Source organism: Mustela erminea, chromosome 18 (assembly GCF_009829155.1).
Source record: "Mustela erminea isolate mMusErm1 chromosome 18, mMusErm1.Pri, whole genome shotgun sequence".
NCBI classification, from domain to species: Eukaryota; Metazoa; Chordata; class Mammalia; order Carnivora; family Mustelidae; genus Mustela; species Mustela erminea.
Genome location: NC_045631.1, coordinates 37,536,888 through 37,560,612, shown reverse-complemented (window position 1 = coordinate 37,560,612; position 23,725 = coordinate 37,536,888). Strand labels below are relative to the sequence as shown.

At 45.4% G+C, this 23,725-nt stretch overlaps 1 protein-coding gene and 1 non-coding gene across 3 annotated transcripts in view; both read left to right on the top strand.

The window, feature by feature from the left end:
* Positions 1–215: 215 nt before the first annotated feature.
* CALCOCO2 (calcium binding and coiled-coil domain 2) overlaps positions 216–23,725 on the top strand; it is a 39,286-nt gene continuing 15,776 nt past the window's right edge. Inside the window, exons 1-2 of one of the 2 annotated variants that reach the window (XM_032320402.1) lie at positions 216–238; positions 19,063–19,252. In XM_032320402.1, coding sequence (XP_032176293.1) covers positions 19,073–19,252 — 180 coding nt within the window. In that variant the 5' untranslated portion in view covers positions 216–238; positions 19,063–19,072. Of the gene's footprint in view, positions 239–11,301; positions 11,406–19,062; positions 19,253–23,725 lie in introns of those variants that run through there. The other variant, XM_032320401.1, reaches the window with a different exon arrangement.
* Positions 21,519–21,703, top strand: LOC116578643. Its single transcript, XR_004281008.1, has one exon. It is a non-coding gene; the product is annotated as a U2 spliceosomal RNA (small nuclear RNA).

Below are 23,725 nucleotides of genomic sequence, written 5' to 3'. Positions count from 1 at the left end.
CAAAGAGCACGGGATTGAGACCCTAGTCAAGACCTCAGGCACGTGTGTCATCGAACCTCTCTCTGGGCTCAGCGTCTCTAACAGTAAAGTAGCTAATCGTAAACCTGCCAATGAACCTCTCTGGCTTCTTAAATCATGACATCTCAAAGAGTGGGAAGCCTGGCCGAAGAGAGAGAAGGCCGCCCAGAGCTCTGGGGTCTTGGTTTCTCCCAGCGACATTTTGGCTGTCGTCTGGCAGGTAGGGAATCTGGATTCAAATAATGTGGTTTCCTTCCGTTTCCACCTGTCTAAGCCCAGACCGATGCGTGCCAGGCTGCCAGCAAAGGACTGACAGCTGGTAGACCTGGTTCTGCCTGGGTTAGTTCGGGATTGGTGAAAAAGGATCGGTTTAAAATTCCTGAACCACAGTGTTTTTAGGAAACTCTCTTAGGGATCGAGTCAAAGATTCTTGTTGCCCATATCCATCCCTCTCGTTCTGGAGATTTCCAGATGCTTGAATTGATGCTGCGGGAATGTATAATTACAACAGTCAGCTGGCCCTCTGGCTCATACATACCCTAAACCCTGTGGGAAATCTCCAGGCAGGCAGGCTCTGTCCTTGGACATATGGACAGGCCAAAAATTGTGTAAACAAATCTCACTAGGGGCCCATTTTGAAGCCCTAACTCCCACCCCTTAGAAAAGGGATATATGATAAACCTTTATGCCTAGCTATTTGGACAGGTTCTCACTACTGAGTGCTCTCCTATGCAGAGAAATAAACTGTTGCCTTTTGGACCCAAGTTGGAGGAAGTTTTCCTGCCAGCACAGGACACTGCCCTTTTACCTGCTATGTGCCTGGACAGGCAAACTCATGGCTTAGCCCCCAGCAGAATGAAAGTCTGGTTCAAGATGCTTAAATAGACCCTGGAGGGCCTGAGGTGGATCTTGCAGTCCATCTGCTGCTCTTCCAGAAACCTCTCTGCCATCCTATCCTCTTCCTCTTCCCTCTTCCCCCTTCCCTCCAGGTGGCCCTGGGCTATCTTGCCCTGCCCCCTCTCCAGGGCCCAGGAGGCCCAGGTGACTGTCATCAACTGGCCCAGAGCAGATGCTTCCCTAGGACCAACTGTCCCAGCTCTTTTCCCCTCCCCCACCCCGCCTCTTTCTTTCCCCAGTGTCCTACCAATCTGCCCTGCCAAGCTCCTGCTTTGGTCTCAGGTCCCTCTGGAGCGATATTGTGATGGAAATGAGGGAAAGGATGCAGGACGGAGCCGCAAAGATTTACAGCTTCCAGAGGGTTTCCATTAAAATCCCTGACAACTGGTTATTTATGAGAGGATTGGCGGCAGCGGGAGTTAATAGGCCAGAGGCTGGCACCCCTGTCCTTTCAGGGGTGATGACGGGAACAAACGCGGGATGAACCATAGACCTGCCCTCAATGGAGAGCAAAGCCGGCTTCGACCCTGTCAGGCATCCCCTCCAGGGCCAGAGTGACAGCCAGGAAATCAGAAAGCATCAGTGATTTGTGCCAGGCAAACCCAAAACAGAAAATTCCCTGAGGTCCGGAGCACCTGGAGGGTTAGGTCGGTTAGGGTCTGACTCTTGATTTCCACTCAGGTCATGATCGGTGGGCGGGGGTGGGGGTGGGGTTCTGAGGTTGAACCCAGTGTGGGGCTCAGTGCTCAGCAGGAAGTCTGCCTGAGAGTCTCTCTCCCTCTGCCCCTCCCCTTCATTCCACAAATAAATAAATAAATCTTAAAAGGGGTGGGGGGAGGAAGACAAATCCCCTAGGCAGACACCTAGGGTTTTTCTGGGCCTGGGTGTGAAAGTTTAAAGGAGTATGTGGGAGTCTCCCTTCCAGGAGTCAGAAAATTGGGACTGTGTCCCTCCCCTGAGCTCAAGAGGCCAGAGTGTACAAGGGAGACAGCAGGACATAAAGGTATGAAACTTGTTTTCGCTGTTTGTTCCTAAGACACCTACCTGACTAACTAACAAGACGATAACAAAATCCTCGGAATGTTGTTTGCTCTACAGTTGACACACACACTCTTTTTTCTCAGCTTAGGACTCTTCCTCTAAGGTGTTTTTTGTTTTTTTTTTTGCTTTTTTTAAAATATTCTATTTATTTATTTAACAGAGATCACAAGTAGGCAGAGAGGCTGGCAGAGAGAGAGGAGGAAGCAGGCTCCCCTCAGAGCAGAGAGCCCGATGTGGGGCTCGATTCCAGGACTCTGGGATCATGATCTGAGCCAAAGGCAGAGGCTTTAACCCACTGAGTCACCCAGGCAATTTCCTTCTAAGTTGTTAACGGGGAAATCAAAGAGCGTCCCGCTCCTGTCTGTGCCAAAGAAAGTCTTGGTATATGTACCCAGAATGGAATAGGGAGTGGAAATGAGACAAATATTCTTAGAAAATCTAACCCCCCCCCCTTCCCCAGTTTTGGGGTTTTGTTGTTGTTGTCTTGTTTTTTGTTTTTGTTTCTTTGCTTTAGGTCTGCAAGGTATGAGGGCATGTTCTGGAAGTGTGTACAGTCACAGAATCAGAATTCCTGTTAAATTAGAAACGCTCTTAAAAACCAAGTATTTCCCTTGAATTCTATTTAGAAAAGGAAATCGAGGCCCAGAAAAATGTAGTGGCTCGACCAAGGCCTTGCAGTGAGTTCATAGAACCCACTACCCCCTCCTTCACACAATCTTACTACCCGTTACTGGTGAAACAGAGACTGCTGCCCAGCACTCCCACTTTGCTGTGTAGCTGATGGGGCCCGACTGAGCCCCAGGGAATGGGGCTGCTTGCCCTTGAGCAATGGAACTTCTGAGCTTCTGCCTTTATCTTGTCCTTTGTCATCTTCCCCTTCTCCTTCTGGGGAAAACCACTCTCCCTGAAATGAGCTGTTCATGGTTGTTTTCAGCCCATCCTCTTCCCGGTGTGGATGGATCTTAGAAGCAAGTTCTATAGAACGTGTCCTTTTGCATGTGAAGTCGAAAGTGCGTTACTTGAATACTTCCTGTGTGCAAAGCATTTTGCCGGGCACCTTGGAAACCACACAGACACACGCACTAATGTGTGTACCACATGTAGCCGAAGGACCCCCTGCGATCACACTTGCCTTTTTATTTTTCTTCAGAGAGCTTGGAGCATCCATTTCCTGTGAACATTTATTTTTGGTGGGTCCAACAATACGTGTGTGTATGAAGTGAGTATATAGTATGAAGTCCTCTTTCTTGCACAGTGGTATCGTTTTATACGTAAAAAAAAATAGTATCTAGTCTAATCCAGACTTACAAGCAGTTAAATTCACATAGAATCTTTGCTCTTCAAAAAATTATTTAATGAAGAACTTAAATATTCAATGGTTAGAGAATGAAGTAAATTATGGTAAAATCGTTCATTGTTGGGGCACCTGGGTGGCTCAGTCATTAAGCGTCTGCCCTGGGCTCAGGTCATGATCCCAGGGTGGAGCCCCACATCGCTTCTTCCTCTCCCTCTGCCCCTCCCCCCACTCTTGCTATCTCTCTCTCTCAAATACATAAAATCTTTAATTTAAAAAATGTGCACGTGTTAAAGATTTTATGTAACTCAGTCAGTGAGGGAACCAACAGTTCCGCTGGTTCAAAAAAAAGCAGCACAATTTGCCTGGCAAAAGGAATATTGAAAGAAATTGTAAGTGGATGCAAAAACTGCCTCCCCCCACCCCCCTACGGGAAGGAGGGAAAACAGTCAAACCTCTGTCAGACCAGACAGGAATTCCTTACCTATCAGTTACCTACAGTTTACAGAGTTGTAAAATAATTCTTATAGAATCAATTCAAATCAGCTAACCAAGGGAGGGGGTCCAACAGAGAGGTTTTTCTCTACAGACAGCAGTTTTGAAAGTATGGGTGGGATTAAGAAATCTCTCTCTCTCTCCCTTTTAGTTTATTTAACATTGTGTTTTAAAACAGATAGCCCTCCCAAGTTCTTACAGGGACCCGTGCAAAACACCTTTTTTTCTTTTTTTTAAGATCGTATTTATTTATTTGTCACAGAGAGAGATCACAAGTAGGCAGAGAGGCAGGCAGAGAGAAAGGGGAAGCTGGCTTCCTGCTGAGCAGAGGATGGGGAGGGAGTGTGGGTTCAGGGTTCGATCCCAGGACCCTGAGATCATGACCTAAGCTGAAGGCAGAGACTTAACCCACTGAGCCGCTCAGGTGCCCTGCAAAGCACCTTTAAATATTAACATTCCCTGAAGTGTGTAACAAGTGACTTGGTTTGCCCACACATTCTAGACACAGGATTAAGGTGAGGCATACCAGCTCCTGTTTCTCCAGGTTATAAAACACCATACTTGACCTGCACATGGAGAAAACCCAACAGCATCCTAACCTAGTTAGTAGTCTCCTTCTTTCCAATGATTGTTCAGTCCTTCCTTCTCTTTCTCAAATCCAGGCATAGAAACTCTCTGTACTCTGTAAGGCATCCAGTTACAGAGTTCTAGGTGGGTTACAGAGACAGCAAGCTTCCGTGATAACATTCCTCCCTCACCCTCTTTTTTCATGGAGTTGAGAGTCCAAAGGCCAGAGTCATTGCCACTGGGTAGAGCCGGGCAGGGCTGGAGCTGAGGGCAGAGGTGAAAGTAAGCAGCTACTACTGCTGCGTGGACACCTTGTAGGCTGCCTGCCTCTTCTCCCCATAGTCCACTCCCCTGTCACCCAGATGCTCCAGATACGCACCAGCAAGGACAGTGAGCATGTATGTCTGTTTAAACTGCAGTTTCAGGAGCATCTGGGTGGCTCAGTCGGTTAAGTGTCGGACTCTTGAATGGGGCTCAGGTTATGATCTCAGCGGCGTCATGAGATTGAGCTCCGAGTAGGGCTCGAGAACAGGCAGAACTCTGCTTGGGATTCTCTCCCCCCTCCCTCTTCTGTCCCTCTCCCTGCTCGTGCACACCTTCTCTCTCAAATAAATAAATAAAATCTTTTTAAAAAATAAATTTCTGGGGCACCTAGGTGGCTCAATCGTTAAGTGTCTGCCTTCAGCTCAGGTCATGATCCCAGGGACTTGGGATTGAGCCCTGCCTCTGGCTCCCTGCTCTGGTAGAAGCCTGCTTCTCCCTCTCCCACTCTCTCTGCTTGTGTTCCCTCTCTCGCTGTGTCTCTCTTTCTGTCAGTGGGTTAAGCCGCTGCCTTCGGCTCAGGTCATGATCTCGGGGTCCTGGGATCGAGTCCTGTGTCGGGCTCTCTGCTCGGCCGGGAGCCTGCTTCCCTTCCTCTCTTTCTCTCTGCCTGCCTCTCTGTCTACTTGTGATCTCTCTCTGTCAAATAAATAAATAAAAATCTTTAAAAAATGAATAAAATCTTTGAAAATAAATAAACAAGTACATGAATGAATTTCAGTTGAATAGAGAATTTCCACGTCTGTTTGGCTTCCCCATACATACATACATATCCTATTAAATCTGATTTTCTCCCGTAAAATAAATCTAAACTCCATAAAAAACCCAGTTCCCAGTTGCAATAGCCGCATTTCAAGCACTCGGTAGCCACATGTGGTTAGTGGTTACCAGATCAGATAGTGTAGGTAAGGAGCATTTCTGTCACCGCAGAGAATTCTACTGGACAACACTGCTGTAGATGACTATTCCCTCCATGTCAAATTTTGTTCCCATCCCTTTTTTCTGTGGCCAAGCTTGTTATTCAAGTAAATCAAATGTCTCCTTTGATAAAGACTCTCTCTTTGACCAAACTTTAGTCACTTAGGCTCCTCTGAGCCCTCTTCTGGATGAGGTCTCAACCTTGGGCTTCTGTGTCTGTCTTTGCCAAGTCTGCAGCTGGGGTCCTGGGGTGCAAGGGCACTGGGTTCTGGGACCCCCAAACAGACCTGATGCTTCCACTCACCACTGACAAAATCCAAAGGCAGAGAGACAAGTCATGGAGAAACAAGAAATTTTATTTCAGGGAGGCCAACATGAGGAAGTCAGTGGACAGTCTCAAGGACTGTCACCGAAGTCCTGAAAATAGAGGTTTAGATAGGGAAAATGTGAGAGAAAGGTTGGTGGTACAAACAGGTGGGCAGTAAAGGTCAGGTCGATTATTGTCTTGGGGGTTAGTTATGTTGGGTCCTGCGGGCTCTGGGCGGTCCTTGTAGCTTGGAGAGGGGTGGGGTAGTTTCAGTTCCCACAGTGGGATGCTTTGCCTGCAGGGTCTTTTGCCTGAGTTAAGAGATAGGTGGGAAAGAACTTAATTAGAAAGTACAGACTGAGGTCAAAATGGAGGTAGTTGAAATCCTTTTTCAAGTCCAATTTCAGCAAAAATCAGCTTAGAGAGAATCCTTATTTATCATTTTATTTATTTACTTGACAGAGAGACACAACGAGAGAAGGAACACAAGCAGGGAGAGTGGGAGAGGGAGAAGCAGGCTTCCCAAGCAGCAGGGAGCTGGATGTGGGGCTCCATCCCAGGACCCCAGGATCACAACCTGAGCTGAAGGCAGATGCTTAACCACTGAGATACCCCGGCGCCCCAAGAATCCTTATTCTTGAAATTTGATCAATCCTTAGTCTGCCTTCAGCAAGAATCCTATTAAACCAGTTCAGGAAGAATCTCCCATTCTTTTTTTTTTTTTTTTTAAGATTTTATTTATTTGGGGTGCCTGGGTGGCTCAGTTGGTTAAGCAACTGCCTTCAGCTCAGGTCATGATCCTGGAGTCCCAGGATCAAGTCCCACATCGGGCTCCCTGCTCATCGGGGAGTCTGTTCTCTCTTTGACCTCTCCCCTCTCACACTCTCTCTCTCTCTCAAATAAATAAATAAAATCTTAAAAAAAAAAAAAAAGCGTTCTGGAGGAAAAAAAAAAGATTTTATTTATTTGTCAGAGGGAGGGATAGAGAGCACAAGCAGAGGGAGCAGCAGGCAGAGGAAGAAGCAGGCTCCCTGCCAAGCAAGGAGCCCGATGCCAGGACTCAGTCCCAGGACCCTGGGATCATGACCTGAGCTGAAAGCAGATGCTTAACCAACTGAGCCACCCAGGTGTCTCAGAATCCCCCATTCTTGAAGTCTCCTCTTGTAATTTTCCGTCCATTGACTCCCTCATCCTCCCTGACAGCTGTAAATCCCCACTCATCCTCGTTTTTTGGGGAACTAAGCACAGTCTCTCTCCCCTTTTGTAATGTTCTTACTGCAATCATCCCAAATAAAATTTTCCTTACTGTTTTAATAGGCTTCAGAATAATTTTTTCTCTAACACCTTTTTTTTGAAACTTTAAAATTAATGCCATGCTACCTTAAAACTGTGTAATCCCTCTTCTAAAGCCACTATCATGTGGTATCATACTCATTTATGCCCTGGTCTTCCCTTATGGATTACTGAACTCTGGTACAAAGAGTCTAGTGAGTGTCACGATTAGGACCAAAGTTGCTTGAATCAGAATGCTTGGTACAGAACCTTCTGATAACACTAGCCAGGTGAGCCTGTGCAAGTAACTGTACATCTCCAAGCCTCAATGGTCTCATCTGTGAAATGGGGATAATAAAAGGGCTTCCCTTATAAGGAGTAAATGAGAAAACCCACTGTTTCAGGCACAGAATAACTACTCCCAGCCCCAGTCTTTGTTTGTCTCCATTCCTAACACTTGAAGATAGAAATGGAGGATTTTCCCTGTAGGTATGAGTATCAATTCCCATTTCTTCACTATCCAGTTGTACTTGTAGCTCTCCCTTGACACTCCTATCAGAAATAAATCAGATTGGGGCGCCTGGGTGGCTCAGTGGGTTAATCCTCTGCCTTTGGCTCAGGTCATGATCTCAGGGTCCTGGGATTGAGCCCCGCATCGGGCTCTCTGCTCGGCAGGAAGTCTGCTTCCTCCTCTCTCTGCCTGCCTTTCTGCCTACTTGTGATCTCTCTCTCTCTCTGTTACAGGAAGAAAAAAAAAAAATCTTAAAAAAAAAAAAAAAGAAAGAAATCAGACTAATTAATTTTTTTATTCTATGCTATCAAATTTAGCTTCCCAAAGTATCACCAAAACAACCTTCTGATAAGACAAAACTGAGGGACGCCTGGGTGGCTCAGTTGGCTGAGCACCTGACTCTTGATTTCAGCTCAGGTCATGATCTGAGGGTCCTGGGATCCAGCCCTCTGTTGGGCTCCACGCTCAGCGGGGAGTCTCCTTCAGGATTCTCTCTCTCCCTCTGCCCCTCCCCTCCTTGAAAAAATAAATCTTTTTTGTTGTTGTTAATTAACATATAAGGTATTATTATCCTCAGGGGTACAGGTCTGTGAATTGTCAGACTTACACACTTCACAGCATTCACCATAGCACATATCTTCCCCAACGTCCATAACCCAACTACCCTCTCCCTATCCCCCAACCCCCAGCAACCCTCAGTTTGTTTTGTGAAATTAAGAATTTCTTATGGGGGACCTGGCTGGCTCAGTTGGTTAAGCAACTGCCTTCAGCTCAGGTCATTATCCCAGCGTCCCAGGATCGAGTCCTGCATTGGGCTCCCAGCTCCACGGGGGGTCTGCTTTTCCCTCTGACCTTCTCCTGGCTCATGCTCTCTCTCACTGTCTCTCTCAAATAAATAAAATCTTATATCAGGGAGATCATATAATAATTGTCTTTCTCTGACTGACTTATTTTGCTCAGCGTAATACCCTCTAGTTCCATCCACATCGTTGCAAATGGCAAGATTTCATTTCTTTTGATGGCTGATATATATATATATATATATATATATATATATATATATATATATATATCACATCTTCTTTATCCATTCATCTGTTGATGGACATCTCGGCTCTTTCCATAGTTTGGCCATTGTGGACATTGCTGCTATAAACATTTGAGGACACTTGCCTCTTTGATCACTACATTTGTATCTCTAGGGTAAATACCCAGTAGTGCAATTGCTGGGTCGTAAGGTAGTTCTATTTTCAACTTTTTCAAGAACCTCCATACTGTTCTCCAGAGAGGCTGCACCAGCTTGCATTCCCACCAACAGTGTAGGAGGGTTCCCCTTTCTCCACATCCTCGCCAGCATCAGTTGTTTCTGACTTGTAATTTTAGCCATTCTGACTGGTGTGAGGTGGTATCTCATTGTGGTTTTGATTTGTATTTCCCTGATGCCGAGTGATGTGGAGCACTTTTTCATTTGTCTATTGGCCATCTGGATGTCTTCTTTGCAGAAATGTCTGTTCATGTTCTCTGCCTATTTCTTGATTGGATTATTTGTTCTTTGGGTGTTGAGTTTGATAATTTCTTTATAGATTTTGGATACTAGCCCTTTATCTGATATGTCACTTGCAAATATCTTCTCCCATTATGTCAGTTGTATTTTGGTTTTGTTGACTGTTTCCTTTGCTGTGCAAAAGGTTTCGATCTTGATGAAGTCCTAGTAGTTCATATTTGCCCTTGCTTCCCTTGTCTTTGGCGAAAAAATAAATCTTTCTTAAAAAGACAAACCTAAGATTATTCTTACCTTAGTGAGAATACACCATCTTGGCAAAGTTATAGTACCAGCTTGGGGCAGAAGGACAAAACAGTGGTATTTATTGAGACTTTGAAGTTTGGTTTGGGGAAGGGGTGGATCTTTCAATGTGAGGGTAGAGGCAAAAGTTGAGTAGGATAGGATAAGAGTCATGATATAACAGCTTGGGATTGGTGGGCACAGCCAAACAAGGATTTTGAGGCCAGGGGTTCTAAGAGTCTTAAAAGTATAGAGCTATCATCATGTGATGCTTTCTATTGAAAAATTGGTGGCTCTGGGATGCCAAGGTGACTCAGTCAGTTAAGCGTCTGCCTTCAGTTCAGGTCATGATCCCAGGGTCCTGGGATCAAGTCTCACATCTGCTTCTCCCTTTCCATCTCCCCCGTGTTTGTGTTCCCTCTTTTTTGCTATTTGTCAACTTTTTTTTTTTTTTTTTTTAAAGATTTGACAGAGAGACACAGCGAGAGAGGGAACACAAGCAGGGAGAGTAGGAGAGGGAGAAGCAGGCTTTCAGCGGGGGAGGAAGCCCAACATGGGGTCAATCCCAGGACCCTGAGATCATGACCTGAGCCGAAGGCAGACGCTTAACAACTAAGCCACCCAGGCACCCAGAAATAATTTTTTTTTTTTTAAACTGGTGGTTCTTCTAGGCGACTTCTAAAATGCACAGTGGATTCATTTGCATTTTTAACATCCAGGCAAAAAAGTTCCATGAAATAGTTGTATTAATATGGATGGTAAGGTGTGTGGATGTAGGAGATGTCAATAATAAGGGCTTTTTTAAAAGCTAGTAAGTAAAATTAAAGGAGATATATCCAGGATACTGAGGACACTTATCCCTGTAGACAGAGTTTAAAATGGAAGAGCATAATTTTGGTGACACAGAAGGTGATTTGAACTTTCAACAGAACCCCCAGTAAAAGTTTGCTGGCTTACTATTTTCCGCCATCCATTCTTCTCAATTGAATGCCACCGATTTTGTGCTAAGGCAATGTAAGGAATGCTTATTCTTCTGCCTGAAATGTAAAGTGTCTTCAGGGGCATAAATTCCCCAGTTAGACGGCATGGAAAGTTTCTTTCCAGAATTAGATGGATACTACACCTTGGAGAAGAGGCACTTCTAACCACCCATAGATAGCAATTGCGGTGTTAAAGAAGTAATTACTCTGACACTTGTTAAACCACTAAGAGAGGCTTTATCTAGGAGTATTGCCATAGGAACATTACAATAGATAAAGATTGCGCTCAACTCCAAATACAATAAGGACAAGTGGGTGGAAAATTACTAAGAAAAGACATCAAGGGTGGGGGAGGGGGATTCCTGCTGAACCGACTTAACAGGATACTTGTTGAAGACAGGCCAGGGATTGATCACTTATCAAGGATAAGGCATTCGCTCTAATGACTTTATTCTTATTGTATTTAAGAACACTACCTTGGCAGAGTTAATGCTAAAAAATAATTTCTTTTTAGGAAGGGAAAGATGAAACACAGAAACAGGGGCATCCAGGGAGATTGCTGGGTCTCCTTTAGGAGCAGGTGAAGTATGACTAAATGCCAAAGAGGATCTCATGTAGGGCTCTTAGTGAAGTGCTATGTAGAGGCAGGAGAACAATGAAGATGACCTCCAGATGGCCCTTTCTTGTTCAGGACTGAAAGAAATAAACTTCTTTTTTTTTTTTTCAAGGTAAGTAAACGGCTCATTCTAGGGGAAGAAATAGGCTCCTTGGGGAACTCTTCCGGATGAACGAAAACCACATAGTGCAGCGAAGCACCCGTGGGGCCCAGTCACCTGAGCACTACAAGTCCCAGCAAGCGCCGCTGCAGGGGCGGGGCTTGGTAGCCGTTGTGACGTAGTGGGCGGGGCCAGATGGGATCGGCTCTCCCCTGGGCTTTTAGCCCCGCCCCTGTGCCTTGCTCTGCCCTGTTGCTGCTGCGCCGACGCCGGCTGCTACCCCCGGTGAGTCCCTGGAGTGAAGGAGGGCAATTAGGGGCAGTTGGGCCTTCGGGTTCTCCAAATTCAGATTTCCACTCTTCAGAAAGGACCTTGGGCAGGCAGCGGTGCGGCTGGTTTCGGTTTTCACTTCCTTTCATCCTTACAGGGTAACAGTGTGTGTGTGTGGCGTCATGGGGCCCCTGGAGCCCCTTTCGCGGCCTTGGAGGGTCGAGGGCCAGTTTTCTCCGGAGGAGGGCAGAATTTCAGTGCTTATGGCCGAGTGGCAGGCTCCTTGAGCAGAAAGGACCCCTCTGACGGGGGTCGGGGGTCCTGACGTCACGGCGTCAACGCCTCCCTCCCCCCGCGGCCCGAGGTCTCAGTAGTTACTTAATCCCTGTCCTTGAAGGCATCAACATCGCTGTTTGCTACGAGGCCGAGTTACACGCTAGGCAAGTTCCCGTCTCTTTGGGCCTCAGTTTCCCTGTCTATTCCCTGATCGCTAGGGTCCCTTTCCTTCAGAGGAGGCCTTCTCTAATCGGAGATATTCTAGGCAGAACAAAGAGCAACTGGAGAGTAATGACCTGCTTCTTTACCGCTGATCTCCGGAAGCCCTCCCCACCGCTACCATGAGCCCAGTTTGGGGGCTAACGTTCCCCCATTAAGATTTCAGCGCCTTCGGGGCATGTTAACTTTTTTCTATCACTTGGATTCTTCGCTCCCGAAGCAAGCCAACAAGTGGTCATTGCTGGTGCTGAGTAGAATAATACAGATGCTGTGTATTATAACTTACTTCCCTGGTTGCAAAAACCATCAAAAACCGAGGACTTTCAGTGTCTTTGTAGATTATATGTAGAGTACATGATTAGGGAGTATCCAGGTGCCTCACTTTCACAAATATTTCCAAAGGGCCTCTACCTGAAACTCTACCTTTTAGCAGGTATGACAGCTGTGGAGTGGAAAGGACCCCAAGAAAGGTGGTGAGAGTTACATAGCCCTAACAGGTATCATCTTTCAAGTCAGATAGTACCTGTAGGGCTCTTTAAATACTTTGTGCTTTGTTGATAGAATGCCGTGGTTCCTTATTTCCTTAGATGAAAGGAAAGACTGTTAAAACAACCTCTTTCACTTTCTTTTTCTTTCACGTAGGATCATCATTGTAGCTGGAAAATTTCTTGGAGGTTTTCTAGCCTGATCCGTGCGTTTTACTGATGAGGATACTGAGGCCTAAAAGGAGGTTGTGCGACTTAGCCAAGACGTCAAAGCTAGTTAGTTAGTGGCAGACCTAAGACAGGAACCCAGGTCCCTTGGCTCCTAGCCTGGTTTCCCTTTCCAAGGCTCTTCAAACCCGTCACTGCCCATGTGACTTCAGCGGTTAGCCCTGTCACCCCTTTTCAAGGAAAAAGTGTACCATCTCAGTTAAGTTAAAGAGAGGATTAGAACACAGCATTGAGGCTTTCACACAGTTTCTTCTGGTTGCCCACATCTCATATCCCATGACTGTTTTTCTTTCCTTCTCTCCTCCTGCTGGTACTGCTGGCGTGGGATGTCAAACAAGCGGGGGCAACCAATCCCAACAGTTGTTAGTGAGGAGTATTACAGGCCTCCTGGAGGAATACACATTCTCTAAGGACTCTGAAAGATACTAGGTAAAGAACTAAAACAAACTTGGAAATTTGGGTTTAGAACAAGTAGCTCAAGGGGCGCCTGGGTGGCTCAGTGGGTTAAGCCTCTGCCTTTGGCTCAGGTCATGATCTCAAGGTCCTGGGATCAAGCCCCATGTAGGGTGCTCTGCTCAGTGGGGAGCCTGCACCACCCTCTCTCTCTGCCTGCCTCTCTGCCTACTTGTGATCTCTCTCTCTGTCAAATAAATAAATAAAATCTTAAAAAACAAAACAAAACAAGTAGCTCAAGAATTTAAAGACAAGGGACGGTGGGTCTTTGCTTTTGCTCAGGGCCTTAGGAGCTACTGTCCAGGTTCTCTGAGGGTGGTTTTGAGCAAGCATCTCTTCCAGGGCCGGGAGGAGTGAGATTCAAATCAGTTCATCCGTTTTGCTAATGGCTACTAGTTTAGAAAGTTACATCAGCAGGATGAAGGAATTAGATGAAATGCGGTTTGGATTTTTTTGCTTATCTTTTGTTTTTACTGTTCCCAGATGAATTTATTTGCATTTCTTTCTTGGCTGTGGGAACAATCGGTTTCCTTCTGTGAACTAATCCAGATAAACTACTGATAGTCTTTGATTTCTCTAAAACATGTGCCCACAGGCATAAAAGGCTAAGGTAAAAATGTTGAGTATACTCTACGGTAGAACTTAAGTTGTTTTTTTTTTTTTAAAGATTTTACTTATTTATTTGACAGAGATCACAAGTAGCTACAGAGGCAGGCAGAGAGAGAAAGAGAGAGAGAGAGGTGGGGGGCGTGGGGAGCAGGCTCCCTGCTGAGCAGAGAGCCTGATGCAGGACTCAATCCCAGGACCCTGAGATCATGACCTGAGCCAAAGGCAGAGGCTGAACCCACTGAGCCACCCAGGCACCCCAGAATCACTTATTTTTTAATAAGATTATTTCCTCTTCGTGGTTCACACAAAGGGGAAAAACTTTAGGAAAATTGGTGAATTGACTTGGTTGCATATTTGCATTGTTAGAACCTGAACCAGGAAGGTTTATAATATTTTTAAAAATTTTCTGCTAAAAAGTATATTAGTGTATTTTACAGATTGGCTCAGAGCAGAGGCTGAATTAGCTGTTCCTTTTCTTCAGGAGAATGTGAGAGAATGTCTGCCCTCATGGAACAGTCCTGGGACTAGTATATTAGGCTTGAAAAGCTCATTAGATGAAAATGTGTCAGGTTTTCATAGAAGCCAGAAGCCGGTTCAGGGGACTCATTTTAAAACATGTTGCCTGTTATTGCATACATCCTCTGAGGACCCTAATCCGTTTGGAAACGGAGCGGAAAAAAAAAAATCAGAGTCCGAGTAAAGTGCTTCTGACAGTCCATAGACTCTCTGCATTATTTTCCCCTACTCAGTGGCTTGCTTTTGGACATCCCCGTTTGTTTTCCCTGCTCACTCATGTGGCTAGTCTTGGGCATGAGAGTAAGAGGAGGGAATTAGGTTGAATACCATCCCATGATTTCTAGGGGGCCTAATTCATCCCCCTGCTTTTTTATGACTCCATAGCTCTCCAGGCTTCTAAATTTAACTTTTGCTCTTTTCCTACTTCTTTTCATTTCCCTCCATGGATATGGTCAGAACTAGAAATGGTTGGCAGACAGGTTCTATAGTGGAAGGAGCAGTTAAAGAAGGGGAAGTTGAGGGGCACCTGGATGACTCAGAGGGTTAAGCCTCTGCCTTCGGTTCAGGTCATAATCTTAGGGTCCTGGGATGAAGTCCTGCATCAGGCTCTCTGCTTAGCAGGGGGCCTGCTTCCCTCCCCACCCCTCTACACACACCTCCCTCTCTCTCTCTCTCTCTCTCTCTCCCTGCCTCTGTGCCTACTTGTGATCTCCGCCAAATAAATGAAATCTTTAAAAAAATAATTAAAAAAAAAAAGAAGAAGAAGGGGAAGTTGATGCTTAAGTCATTCTGCTTTTTCTTCCATATCCTCTCTGTCCCCTCCACAAATGGTCCTTTCTGGACTGTTTTGACAGCAAGGTGATTTCCCCAGCCATTGTCAGAACCTATTTCCCCCAAAGAATCTGATACTGGGAGGGAGGAAAGGGTTTTAAGGGTCACTGACCTTAAAAATTAGTAGTAGATCCCTTCCTTCCAGGAAAAGTTAAATGAGCTAACTCCTCATTCAGATTAGCTTGGTTATGCTTGTGGCCTTTCACCCTGTGGCCTTTTCTATTTTCAGCTTTGGTAAGAAGCAGAGAAGCAAAGCCATGGCTGCTCTCCACTCCCAACTCCTCAACCCCTTCCCCACCAGTCTCAGTAGAAGAGAGTTTCCTATTTCAAAAACAATTGAATTCCAAATACCTAGAGAGCCACTAGGTGCCCTCTGAGTCATCCCAGGAAGGTGATGAGATCTCTGAAATGGGAAACTTCATGGAATTTTACTTTAAAAAAAATTTTTTGCGGGCACCTGAGTGGCTCAGTGGGTTAATCCTCTGCCTTCAGCTTAGGTCATGATCCCAGGGTCCTGGCATCGAGCCCCACATCGGGCTCTCTGCTCAGCAGGAAGCCTGCTCCCCCCCCCCCCGACCCTCTGACCACCTCTCTGCCTACTTGTGATCTCTTTCTGTCAAATAAATAAATTAAAAAAATTTTTTTTAGGGTGCCTGGGTGGCTCAGTGGGTTAAGCCGCTGCCTTCGGCTCAGGTCATGATCTCAGGGTCCTGGGATCGAGTCCCACATCGGGCTCTCTGCTCAGCGGGGAGCCTGCTTCCTCCTCTCTCTCTCTCTGCCTGCCTCTCTGCCTACTTGTGATCTCTCTCTGTCAAATAAATAAATAAAATCTTTAAAAAAATTTTTTTTTAATTTTTAAAGATTTTATTTATTTATTTGATGGGGGGGGGAAGCAGGTCCCCACTGAGCAGAGTGCCTCGACCCGAGGACCCCGAGATCACAACCTGAGCCGAAGGCAGAGGTTTAACCCACTGAGCCACCCAGGTGCCCCGGAATATTACATTTCTAATAAGGAACCAAGACTGTGGACTTTTCCAGATAGATGATTAGGTGTTCAGATGAATGAAAAGAGCTAGTTTCCACTGGCTATACCTACACTCAGGCCTCAGAAAATGAGCTCTTTTGTGCCTCTGTGTGTGTGAGTGTGCGTGTGTGCGTGTGCACACATGCGTGTCCTTTCTTCGGTGTTCTGTTCATGAGCTTATAGATTGATTGTTTTTCTAGTAGGAAAGAGGGTATACGGAGCCTTCATACCCTTGGCTGGTCTTGCCTTTGAGAGTAACATCCATTTGCAAAACAGCTTGCCAGAGTTTGAGTGTGTAGAAGGTGGGTAATGGAGTGTGAATTTTATGGGTCCTTAAGGAAATCAAATCTGTGCCTTTTGTTTTTTTGGCACTGTGCCACTCGAACCAGCTATGCCAGCTGAACCAGCCATACCAAGAATTGACATAGCACTTGGAGATTATCATCTCTTCACTCTATTTTAGAGAAGAGAAAGCTGAGAAACAGTAGCTTTTCCAAGGGTATCCCACAAATGAAGAGCAGGGCTTAAAAAAGAATTAGCCCCATGGTCATTCCCACCATTGTTTACCTACAAAGCCCCTTCCTTTCACTTTTTGATGAATCCCATGCATTTCACTTATTCTGTGAATAGTTAATCAGCAATTACTGTGGGCTAGGCATTATGTCATGTGTCCAGGGGTGATCCTGTTAGGAAGCAAAAGAAGTGAGAGTTGGGCACTTAGGTTAATTAAGAGACAGGACCCGAAGCCACTCTTACCTGAGTGTTCTTTATGATCCACAGACAACAGATTAAGTCATTTTACGAGCTCAGATGAAAACTGCTCTGTGCTGAGGACAGAGGGCTATGCTGACCTCAGTAAGACTTGAGACTCCTAGGAAAGTGAGGGGTCTGCAAGCTGAGAACTCTGCCTACCCTCCCTTAGCATCCAACAGATCACACAAGCAGCTGCTTATATGAGGAACTAGTTCTGACCTCGACTGGAATGTGACCACCCCCTTCCTCGGACAAAGTGATCTGAGGTTTGAGGTTAAGGATATGGCAAAATTGTCACAAACCAGAAAGCTAATACATTTCTTGGTTCCTTAGCTCAGTCCCAAGAACAGATAGTTCAGTGCCACCAAAAATCCCCTTGCCTTCTCTATGAGAAAATTGACTACTAGGGGAGTTGGAAGAGGAGGCCTGGTTGCTTAGAGTTCGAAATAAAAGCAAGAAATAAGTAGGGTCAGGCAGGACTAAAAGGGCTGTGTTTTTTGGTTGTACTTATTTTTTTAAAAATTGAGTTGTATACAATCTCCCAACATGTTCCAGCAGCTGAATTTGTAAGGGATCACGTGATAGTCCCCTGTATGCAGCTCTCCTTCAGCCTCTGTATAACAGCCACGATACTGTTTCCATTTCCCCATGAAATCCTGGGTTGAGGATCCTGGACTCACTAAATGTTAGACTCAGGGAGCATTTAGAAAATGGAACACCTGGGGCGCCTGGGTGGCTCAGTGGGTTAAAGCCTCTGCCTTCGGCTCAGGTCATGATCCCAGGGTCCTGGGATCGAGCCCCGCATTGGGCTCTCTGCTTGGCAGGGAGCCTGCTTCCCCTTCTCTCTCTGCCTGCCTCTCTGCCTACTTGCGATCTCTCTGTCAAATAAATAAAAATCTTTAAAAAAAAAAAAAAAAAGAAAAGAAAATGGAACACGTGACTTTGAGAGGCAGGAAGTGTCAGATCTCAGCAATTCAAAAGACTTTATTTCTTTTCTATATTGTTTTTACCTCCCTGATATTTTGCCATCCTTGATCACATTCTATCTGTACTATGACCTGCAAAGGTGAAATACAGGTTTTATCCCCAGTGTTACAAATAGGAATCCGACTTGCCTGCTGTGCTCCAAACATGGGCAGCATCTCTCTCTCTCTCATTGCTTTTATGCATGCCATTTCACTCACCTGGAATTTCCTCACCCCCAAATCCTAAGGCTCATCTTCCTTGAGGGCTTTATCCAGGACTCTTCTCACCCCTTAAAGTTCTCCTTCATTTTCCTAGCCAGTTTGCATCTCCCTCTTTTGAACCCCAGAACACTTTGCATTGATTCCATTCGTTTGCTGGTCACTCATTTTCTCATCCAATGGCCATATTGGACCCTTCCAGGGCGAAGACTATGCCAGAAAACAAAACAAAACACCCCACAATGTTAAGAAAATCACATCTGGCAAGCCCTTTCTTCTTGCAGACTCTGCTCGTACGTTATTCTGTCATTCTATGTGTTTCTGCTTTGTGTGATTCTATGGCAGGTAGTGATTTAAAGGCCTGCCGACTTTACATTATTTCAGTTAATGTTCATGAAAAACCAAATGACATAGGTGTTCATAGCCCTGTCTTATAGATGAGGCAGCAGGCAAAGAGCCCAGCTGATGACGTGAGTTGCTCAAGCTCATGCGTTTATAGGTAGTGAGGCTTGAATTTGAACCTCACCATTCTGGTTTCAGAGCCCGTGCTTGTCTGATATGCCTGTGCATATGAGATAATCTCTCAACCCTCCCTTTCTTCCTGCACCCATGCCCAGCTCCTAGCAGAGTGCCTTAATATGTATGTGCAAGGACTCGATAGTTACAGGATGTATGGAACTGAAGGTAGAAGCCGAAATGTAGAGCAACTGATACTCAGAAGTCACAGGACTTGATGAGATAAAAAATCAAGACTCTAGGTCTTACTGTTCCCAGCTCCTAGGCTGCCTTGCTTATTTAAGGCATTAGAAGAAGTGCCACAAACAGCCATGAGCAGAGGGTATGTGAGGTATGAGAGGGTGGTGGGGCCTGTGGTGGAGATCAAAGACATTCTTAGAAAGTTCTTGTAGCATAGGAAGCTATGAATGCAAACTGACTCAAAGTGAAACAGAAAGCAAGTTGTATGGTCTCAATCCCTGTCAGGCTTTTGCTTTTCCTGACTCGCCTCGAATGGAATGTTCCCTGGGTGAGAGCCCAGAAATCTCCCAACATTGCAGACAACTCTAAGCCTTATTTTATCCCGTATCTCATAACAGGACACCCACCATGGAAGAGACAGTAGAAGATCCCCCCACATCAGCTGTCTTGCTGGATCATTGTCATTTCTCTCAGGTCATCTTTAATAGCGTGGAGAAGTTCTATGTCCCTGGAGGGGATGTCACATGCTATTATACGCTCACCCAGCATTTCATTCCCCGCCGAAAGGATTGGATTGGCATCTTTCGAGTAAGTGGTTAATTTAGTACCAAGTGACTGGGAACTAGAGGTGACTCTTCATTCCTGACTGTGTGACTGTCTGTGTGTTACAAGCATTTTGCATCTTCTGTCTAGCCTTTTTTTTTTTTTTTTAATCTATTTATTTGAGAGAGAGAATGAGAGTTTTGGGTGTTGCACAGGGACAAGCAAAAGTCCCTGTTGATCAAGGAGCCCGACACAGGGCTCGATCCCAGGTCCTCACTGAGATCATGACCTTAGCCAAAGTCAGATGCTTAATTGACTGAGCCACCCAGGTGCTCCCCACCCCGCCTTTTTTTCTGGTATGGCCATTTAAAAAAATTTTTTTTAAAGATTTTATTTATTTATTTGACAGAGAGAGTACACAAACAAGGGGAGCAGCAGAGGGGGAGGGAGAAGCAGGCCTCCGCTGACCAGGGAGTCCAACTTGGGGCTCGATCCCAGGACTCCAGGATCATGACCTAAGCCAAAGGCAGACGCTTAACCCACTGAGCCACCCAGGCATCCCTGGGCCAATTTTAAAATCCTAAACTAAATTCCCTGTTACTTCCCTACTTCCACCTTCACACACCAACATGTGCTATGGGACTCAAGTTTTAATTTAACTTTAATTTTAATTTAAAGACCAAATGTAAATGTTTTAAAATTATCCTATTTTGAAATACTCATCTATGAATTGACTAGGATGAGTGGCCCCTTATGTAATTTCTGTGACCTTAAACATTGCTTTCTTACTTAGAAGAATGTTTAACTTGTTTTAATATGAGTACTGCAGGGTGCCTGGGTGGCTCAGTGGGTTAAGCCGCTGCCTTCGGCTCAGGTCATGATCTCAGGGTCCTGGGATCGAGTCCTGCATCCGGCTCTCTGCTCAGCAGGGGGCCTGCTTCCCTTCCCCTCTCTCTGCCTGCCTTTCTGCCTACTGTGATCTCTCTCTGTCAAATAAATAAATAAAATCTTTTAAAAAAAATATGAGTATTACATATCTAAAAAGGAGGTTAAGAAGTTACTGGGTTTGACATCCTGCATCTAAGAAGTTTGTTCCTGAACAAGTATGACTTGTTTCTTTGTAAAGATTGCCATGGATAGAAATTTTCTGAGGTCCCTCAGGGACCTCTCCTAGTGCCTAACACCCTGCCAGTTCAAGTACAGAAATGGTACTTTGTTTTAGTATAGTCAGCTTATTCTCTGCCTCCCTTTCTTTCTCCCCCATCTATGTCTCTCTCCATCTCTCACATAACACACACACACACACACACCCACCCATAATGACAGATCTTCCTATTATATCTAGAGACAGGAGATAAAGGTCAAATTTAAGTAATTTACACTGCTGAGGTCCAACATCAGTGACCTTTGTTTTGACATCTCCGTATGTCATGTGATTGTTTGCCTTGTTGTTCATCCTGAAACCAGACATCATTCTTGACTGCGCTGTGGAGGAGCTCATGCTCGTTCCATCCCTCATAGAGTTACTTTTCCATAATTGTTTGGAATTCTAAGCTAACTAATGGAACCGGGGAAGCTGGCATATAGAGGCAAGGAGAGCAGACAATCAGAGACCCACTGGCGAGTATCAGGGACACCTCCTGAGACTCAGGATATGGACTCCTTAGACTAAAGGATGTCCTGACACACTGGACTGTTTCCTATTTTGGAAGATGATTCTTGTTTTTATTTCTTCTCCACATGTAGCAAAACTGTCCAGGAGAACTTTCTGCAACGGAGCTGTCCTTCACTGTCCAGTACAATGGCCTCTAGCCATTTGTGGCTGTTGAGCACTTAAAATGTGCCTAGTGAATTAACTAAAATTTAATTAATTTAAATTTAAATGGCCTCATGTGGCTAGTGGCTATCATTCTGGACAGTGCAGATAGAGATAATTAAGAAAGAGGACAATTTGAAAATTGCTTGTTTGCCTTTGAAATGTAATCTTAACCCCCCCTCAACAATTATATTTCTGTTTTGTCTAGACTGGTTGTACTTTCCAGGGACTTAGCAATTTCCAGTGAGGACTTGACCATAAACCAGATGAAAATCTTACGCTTTTTAAAAACAAATGTTTAGGGGCGCCTGGGTGGCTCAGTGGGTTAAAGCCTCTTCCTTTGGCTCAGGTTGTGATCTCAGGGTCCTGGGATCGAGCCCTACATCGGGCTCTCTGCTCAGCAGGGAGCCTGCTTCCCTTCCTCTTCCTCTGCCTGCCTCTCTGCCTACTTGTGATCTCTTTCTTTCAAATAAATAAATAAAATCTTTAAAAAAAATTGCTTCTCAGCCTTTTGGCTAAGATCAAGTGTAGTATCTGTTCTTATCAGTTTAATATCTGATACGTCCTCTATCTGAGGACAATATATTAAATGGATTTTTGGAGTAGGGAGTTGGAGCTTGCTCTATCCACTCCACACGTTGGCCTGGCATTGCAGTACCTCCAGGAATAGTGCACCCTCCCCACTAAAATAGTAAGTAAAAGATTTGTTTAGTAAATAAATAAATTAAATTAAATAGAAACAAATGTTTAAAATAATTTTTAAGGGGCGCCTTGGGGGCTCAGTGGATCAGACTTCTGCTGGCTCAGGTCATGATCCCAGGGTCCTGAGATCCAGCCCTGCATCGGGCTCTCTGCTCAGCGGGGAGCCTGCTTCCGCCTCTCTTCTCTGCCTGCCTCTCTGCCTACTTGTGATCTCTCTCTTTGTCAAATAAATAATAAATTCTTAAAAAAAAATAATTTTTGAAAAATGCCTCTGTATTTGGAGTGCTTTGTGCATTTCAGAGACAGCGCAGTGATTCCGTAAAGAAAACCATTAATACAAAAAGTGGCCCCTTGTGTTCATTATCCGTAAAGCTATTGACCTGAGCAACTACCTAGAAGCCTGAAAGAAAGTGTTAAGAGAACTTAGTAACACAAATTTTTATCTTAGAACACAAATTTTTAAGAACATATGATGCACTTTGTCTTTGATGAGGTTTTCTCTGTGTGTCTGTGTGTGTGTGTGCGCGTGCGCGTGCGCGTGCGCGTGTGTGTGTGCTCACTGAGCCTCATGGTCCAGCAGCATCCTCAGACTGGGGGTGTTCCCTCGTGCACAGATGAACAAAATGGATATACTCAAGGTGGTGACTTTCCCAGTGAGTAAGTAGTAAATGAGTTTGTTTCCTAAACCTTGGCTTTTTTTTCTCTTCTGAATTCATCTGAACAGCTGGTAAATTAGAAAATTAAGAACTGATTTAAAGTGTTATCTTCCATATCTCCCTTGGAAAGCTCACCTGTGTGAGCTTTTTTTTTTTTTTTTTTAAGATTTTATTTATTTATTTGACAGAGACACAGTAAGAGAGGAAGCAGAAGCAGGGGGAGTGGGAGAGGGAGAATCAGGCTTCCTGCTGAGCAGGGAGCCGGAGGCGGGTTGGGCTGGATCCTGGGATCCTGGGACTTTGACCTGAGCCGAAGGCAGACACTCAACAACTAAGCCACCCAGGCGCCCCTCACCTGGTGTTCTTATAGTGCAGTCTCTCTCTCTTTTTAAAGGTTTTATTTATTTTAGAGAGAGAGAGAGAGAGCAGGGGGAGGAAGGGCCAGAGGGAGGGAGAGAATGTCAAGCAGACCACACGTTGAGTGCAGAGCCCAGTGCATGGCCCCAGTCCCACGACCTGAGCCAAAATCAACAGTTGGACACAACCAGTGGAGCCACCCAGGCGCCCCTCTTCTTAATTTTATTTTAAGTAAAGTCCACACCACACATGGGGCTCAAACTCACAACCCCGAGATCAAGAGTCGCACGCTCAGGGTGCCTGACTGGCCCAGTCGGCAGAGCTGCACAATCCTTGATCTCAGGGTTGTGAGTTCAAGCCCCACATTGGGGGTAGAGAGCACTTAAAATTTTTATTCTTTCTTTCTAATTTAAAAAAAAAAAGTCACGTGCTCCATCAACTGAATCATTTGCAGTGCCGGGCTCAACCATATTCCTTAGCTCCTCAGCAGTCCTCAGCTCCTCAGCGGGTCCTTCCTGGTACCAGGCAGGCGCTTGTGAACTAGTTTTGAATGTGCTCTGTGCTTCGTCTTCTTGATACAGCAAAAGCTACCAGCAACGATAGAGCCTAAAGTAGGAGATACCTTTCCTGCCTTTAGTGCACAGTCCTGTGCTCCAGTTCCCCTTCCCCTGGGCATTTAAATATTTCGAGGGGCTCCAAGAGGGGACGTGTTGTGCCACGACAGGCCTGCCGGGCCCAGGACCACGCAGGTGGAAGGGCCGAGGGCAGAAGTTGCAGGTGCCCAGAAGCTGTTTCCCTGTTCCAACACTGCAGTAATTCTTGGGCCTTCCCATATGATATTTTGGTCACAGTGCATTAAGAAACTCCAGGATGTGAATGAAGACTCCATAAAATTCCCGCTTCCTGTACCACCACAGGCCGCGGCGGCTGTGAGCTGCTTACAGCAATGGGGTGTGTATTAATGAGACACTAAAACATGCCCCGGTA